Below are 5,894 nucleotides of genomic sequence, written 5' to 3' on the forward strand. Positions count from 1 at the left end.
ATAGGCTCTTACAAAGTGAGATGACTGAATGTAAAACTTTCCCATTCTCATAGACTAACAATTAAGAACATCTAGAAGAGGAAATATCATGTACTAGAAAAAACATAAGGAAGGCTAGAGCCAACAAACCAATCATCTAATTATAATTATAATACATAATTACCTATACTAAATTAATTTGTCATACTAAATTTTTCTTTTCCCGCTGTAGGAGAACTACAAAGAAAGCACGTGCGCAAGCAAGAGATCTTTCTCTCTCTCTCTCTCTCTCTCTCTTTAACGCACACATTTCATATACACACCTTGAGCATATATAGACTTTGAGATCGAAACTTTGGATAATAAGCTTTTAGAAACACTACATCAATCTCTCATTTTTCTAGCTTTCTCCCTCAATGGTCTCCTTGTCTTTCTCTCTTTTCCTTTATACTTTCTTCAAGGATGCACTCATATTGGTCTTCTTTCTCGTTGGCCTTGTGATGCTTATAAAATAGGATCAATGTGATCTTCCCAATGTAAACTCTAGATTGGGCTTCTTCGTCGTTGTTTCGAATATGCATGAAGAATTTGGATCAGATATCATCTCAACGCTTTTTGAACGCATTCCTTTCTGCAAAATATTATACATGCTAATTAGAGGTTATAGTTATCTTGAAAAGCATAATGTTAATTACTTTGTGTATATATGGTTGGTTCTATATTCGGTGGTGTTTGTAGCAAAACCATGTAAGAAATTCAATGCACTCATAGTGTTTGGACTGATGTAATTGTTGCATAATTAGTCAAAAAAGATGTAACTCGTTGAAATATAATTTGCAATCAATCATGTTCTAGGTTTCAAGTGGGATAACTCCTCATTAATGTTGTTATCAAGAGAATGTCCAAGAAATTGCCAATGAGGAGCATCTCCAAGTGGTCATGTTTTGTGCTGATCACCAAAGGATAGATAATTCGATCTTGAAGCGCCAATTTTCTAGTATATATGGTCATAAGGACATAACAATGATTTCCTTGTAAAAAATTGGTGAAACTCTACTAGCAATAATGATGTTGAGAATGTGTTAATAGATGCTTGTTTTTTAAATTTATAAAAATTTTCATCTTGTGCTCCATAAGATGTGACCAACATCGATCGATCTTTAATTATACCTCAAAAGTTTGTAGGCTCGCAAGACTAGAATCAATTGGCTTGTCATCAAACCAGGTTGCCCTGCTGCAGAATCAAAACATGGAGGAATATTTCCATCAGTGGGAGTCCATGATGCAAGAAAGAGTAAAGAGCACATTGTGGGCAAAGAAAAGCTATCTTTCATTATTAGCTTGTTGGTTGAGAATTTGCTTAGTAAATTTTATGATCATATTGTATATATGACTGTATTAAAGTTGAGCACCCATGTGATTGCCCATTAGGCCATTGCCCATTAAGGAGAGAAATTGCAGAGAATTTTCAAAAGCCTAAGCTTTTGCACCAAGTAATACAAGCTAATGAATGGGGGACCTTGCTCTATATATAAAGCCTTCGGTGCCCACAAAATTCAAAAGTTAAAGAGTAAGTGTACCCTTTCTCATTGGATTTGATTTTCTTTTTCTTTTCTTTTCTTTTTTTCCTTTTCTTTTTTCTTGTAAAAGGGTCATGTGTTTTCTTGAAGTTGGAGTTGATAGGCTTACTTGGTCTTTTTAACTAACACAAAGTATCCTTGCATCACAATGGAAAGAGATTCAAATGCGCTCATGATCATGGACAGGCAGAACAAAGCTATTATCTCTAACTGCTTTTTGTGACCACTTATATATGGAGATGTATAATAATAATATGTAAGATACATAAGGGAAGAAGAGGGGCACTTTATGATTATTGATGATCTAGCAATCTAAGGATCTTTGTGAGCAACTATATATTTCACATAGTACAGAAGATTATGACTTGTATAGCAAACTATATATTCTTCATGGCGAGCTAATTTTTGTGGATAACTCTCTTAGCTTTGTTTAAAGAATGGTTCACTGCTTGTTGTTTGAAGTGTTATAGAGAAAATAGGTAGAAAATAGCATGACAAATTAAGTTTGATAATTAATCCAATATCATGGGCGCGTCACTATGCATGTACATGATGCCCATGATATTTGAATTAATGTAAATAAGAGTAAAACTTCACCTACCTAACATTAATTAATCAGTCCTTCACAATAACTAGTGTTCATATTGGAAAAATTGGCTCCAGAATATTGACTAAAATAAAAATAAAATGCAACAATTTCTACCTAGATAAATTGCTCCATACTCCATAATGGCCATCTCCTGATGACTTCCCATTTTCGACTGAAGGCTCGGGTCCACGAATATCGAGCAAATTATCATCTGACATCTCTGTAGTTGGGTCGCTTTGGCCTAACATATATATAGAAAAATATTTAGAAAATAAAAATAAAACATTAGTTATACCTAATTTAGATTTAGAAAAGATTATATATGCAATATATATTTCTGCATTACCTGAAGGAGTTGGTGGTCTATCAGTAGTCTTCACAGTCCTATACATCTGCAATTATGCACATTGATGTAAATTAATAATGCAATATGCGTATATAGATAGAATTCTCAACAGATAGACTATAAAATACTTAGTTTACTTTACTAATAAACCAAGGTCATGTGTTGTTTATGAGTAATTGAATTTTATATATATATTTTTTTTTTTTGAGCATCTGGTTTTGAATGCATGCATGTAGGTATTGAATGACCTAGCTTCTGGTTACAGCATTTCTCATTTATTGAACATTTTATGAATGCATTTATGCTAATATCAGCTACCCTTATGTAGCTCCAAGAGAGCAATAATTGACATATGATGGCATGCACATTGTACTGCAAATTGTTATTTTCTTGAGAACTGGTGTGTACTTCATTATTGAAGCATGATTTCTCACTGTATTTTACCTTTTTCCTCTTTTGCCTTTAATTACTAGCTAGCATGCTTTTCTTCTTCTCAAATTAAAGGTGCTACAAGAACACTCAACTCTCTCTCCCTCTAGGGCATAGCAGGTATAGTGCTAGGTTTTTTTTTTGGTTAGATACAGAACCTCTAAGTTAGAGAGAGACCAATAGCTGATGAGATTTATAATGATAATAGTATTATAGCTAGGAATGTAGAATGCCTGCTCAGAGAGTAATAGGAGAAAAAAGATCACCTAAAATTTCCAGTCTTCTTCTTTGAAGAGAAATTTTCAAAACTATAAACTAGCAAAAACAAAAAGACAAAACCCGAACCCTTATCACTCAAAGTTTATTCTTTTTAAAAATTAAAAAAAGTACTTTTTTTTTATATTTTTCTAGATTGTATATATGGGAGTTCAAGTTGATCAAGGAAGTAAAACAAATATTCTAACTAGAACAAAAAAGAGCTAGAAACAAAAACTAAATCACTACTACAATATCAAGAACAACACCCACTAATTAATTTCAAATGAAAAAAATGATAATTTAAAACTAACCCAAATCAAATCATCATTTTACCTGCAAGTGTGATTTCACGTGAGCCAAGGTAAGATCCTTCACGTCCATTAACTCAAGCACTGATTTAGGTGTAGCCCCTAACAAAACCAACGAACAAAATTTAACCCCGGCCCCCAACTTTTCTTTTTTTTTCTTTAAACCCCAGAAGGGAAAAAAAAATCAAAATATATATCCCGCATACTCTCATGGCCTCCTAGGAGCTCGACAGCATGAACGAACCGGGCGTGGAGGGTCGTAGTCCACCGCATCCTCGGCGCTCGTGCGCTCCTCTTAGCCGGAAATCTTGACGGGAGCCTTGACCTCTGAGCTCCAAGAGGCTCGCACTGATGGTACGGAGCCTGGTGACGATGATGATGAGGGGCAGCGTGGTGATATATAGGGATGCCTTTGATGGGCTTCGTCATGGGCCCAAGATCATGGTTGTCGTAGCTGCAGTATCGGTTTGAGAGGGAGAGGAGGTTGAAGAAGCAGGGGTCGGTTGGGGTGTGATTAGGGCTGCTGTTGGGCCTGTTGGAGTTGGGCCAGAAGCGGAGATCGACGGGATCATGGTGATCAGTAGGGTTTGTGGGGTTTGGGGGGCTGATTTGAAGGGAGAGGTCAACTGGTTGATGAGGTGGGAAGAGCTTCATTCTTGGTTCGTGCTAATTAATTAATTTCTTGCTTCTTGTTGTTGATGATGGCGTTGGTGTGGTGCTTGTTGGAGTTAAAAGAGGTCTTGATGATTATGTAAGGGATGGATATGAGTAGTAGAAGTATTGGAAGGAAGAGAGAGAGAGAGAGAGAGAGAGAGAGAGAGAGAGGGAAGAATGAAGGGATTAATTGTTTGGTGTGTGTGAAGGTAGTAAGGCTCTTGCTCCTTGCTTCTTTGTAGGGGGTATGTGTAGAAAATGACACTTGAGTGGGTCCTAGAGAAAATATGAGAGAGAGACTTCAAGCAAGGTATCAATTGCATAAGGGTCTGTTTGGTTGTATGTTTTTACCATGTAAAAGGATGGAAAGTGTTAAAAAGTGAGTCCCAATGTCAGCTTTTATCACTTTCAATTGTTTATTTGTAGTTGTGAAAATAGTGTAAAGTGATTTCATATGCTGATGTGGCTTGTAAAATGATTTCATAAAAAAAGACATGATTTTAGGAGAAAGTGAACATTGAAATCAGGAAAAAATAATAAAAAATAATTCCAACCAATATGATCATTTGTGTAGGGATCACTTTTTACACTTTCCAAACAAACAATTAAAGTTACATTTGCAAACCAAACAAGCAATTTATGATTCCAATGGAATCAAAAACAAAGAAAGAAAAGTATTTAAGTAAAAGAGTGCTGCTACGGGGACCCAAAATATGGCACCAATTGAGGGGACATGTGAGGTGTCCCCTTCCTATTGCATAATGAGTTGACATGAGTTGGCATGACCAACTCATTATGCAATAGGGAGGGGACACCTCACATGTCCCCTCCTTTAGTCCCATATTTTGGGTCCTTAAGGGGCCGTTTGGTTTAAGTTTTTTGCCTAGGTTTTTGGGCAGAAAGCCTGCCAAAGTGTCACTTTTGGCAGGCTTTCTGCCCAAAACGCCTCTAAAAGTGGCGTTTTGAGCAGAAAGCCTGCCAAAAGTGACACTTTGGCAGGCTTTCTGCCCAAGAACCTAGGCAAAAAACTTGAACCAAACGGGTCCTAAATCATTTTCCATTGAGTAAAATGAAAGTTTCTTACTTCTTGCAGCTTTTCAAAAAAAATGGTGAATTTATCTAGTAATTAATATTGTCAACTAGATAGCTAGTGTTGTAAAAGAAAATTTCCTTTTTTTAATTAAATGCAAAATATGGAGGGTTTTTTTTTTTTTTTTTTTTAAAAATTTCCTTTTTTTAATTAAATGCAAAATATGGAGGGTTTTTTTTTTTTTTTTGCTTACATTTATTCAAAGAGTTGTTCCAACTCCAGTGTATCAGTTGTTTATAGATGAGATATCCGGGATACATTTTAGAGAAATTTGTGGGCTAGAGAAAAAACAGCTTGATATTTTTCATTAATTATCTTTTAGGAGAAAAAGAGATTTCAAGTGGAAGGCATAGGTCTTTAATTAACAACAAAGGTTAGAACTAATTACTCTTTTGTTGTGTTTCAAAAAAAAAATTCTAAGCTAGCGGTGTGTGTTTATCATATATAAGGGTCTGTTTGGTTGTTTTCCGAAAAAAATCAAAAATGGAAAACTCAGTTTTCAAATGATTTCAATAGCTTTCATGACATTTTCCACTTTTTTTTTTGTTTCGCAAAGAAATCACCCCACTTCACCGACAAGGCACACAAAAAACAAAAAATTAAAGGCGCAATAGTAACGGTGCTTTTAGTTTTTCATTTTTTGTGTTTGTTTGAACAAAAA

At 35.3% G+C, this 5,894-nt stretch overlaps 1 protein-coding gene across 2 annotated transcripts; it reads right to left on the minus strand.

Annotated features, from left to right (window-relative positions):
* On the minus strand, positions 315-4,361 carry LOC109826242 (probable transcription factor KAN2). 2 transcript variants are annotated; one of them, XM_020393253.1, is made up of 6 exons: positions 3,696-4,360; positions 3,515-3,591; positions 2,495-2,540; positions 2,263-2,389; positions 1,150-1,213; positions 315-610 (listed from the first exon to the last, which is right to left on the minus strand). In XM_020393253.1, exons 1-6 carry the CDS (start codon positions 4,141-4,143, stop codon positions 497-499), a joined length of 876 nt encoding a protein of 291 aa, XP_020248842.1. In that variant the 5' UTR covers positions 4,144-4,360; the 3' UTR covers positions 315-496. The 2 variants fall into 2 exon arrangements, with proteins under 2 accessions (XP_020248842.1, XP_020248843.1); XM_020393254.1 differs by lacking the exon at positions 1,150-1,213 and having other exon boundaries at positions 3,696-4,361.

The sequence above is a fragment of the Asparagus officinalis genome, chromosome 10 (genome assembly GCF_001876935.1).
Source record: "Asparagus officinalis chromosome 10, Aspof.V1, whole genome shotgun sequence".
Classification (NCBI taxonomy): domain Eukaryota; kingdom Viridiplantae; phylum Streptophyta; class Magnoliopsida; order Asparagales; family Asparagaceae; genus Asparagus; species Asparagus officinalis.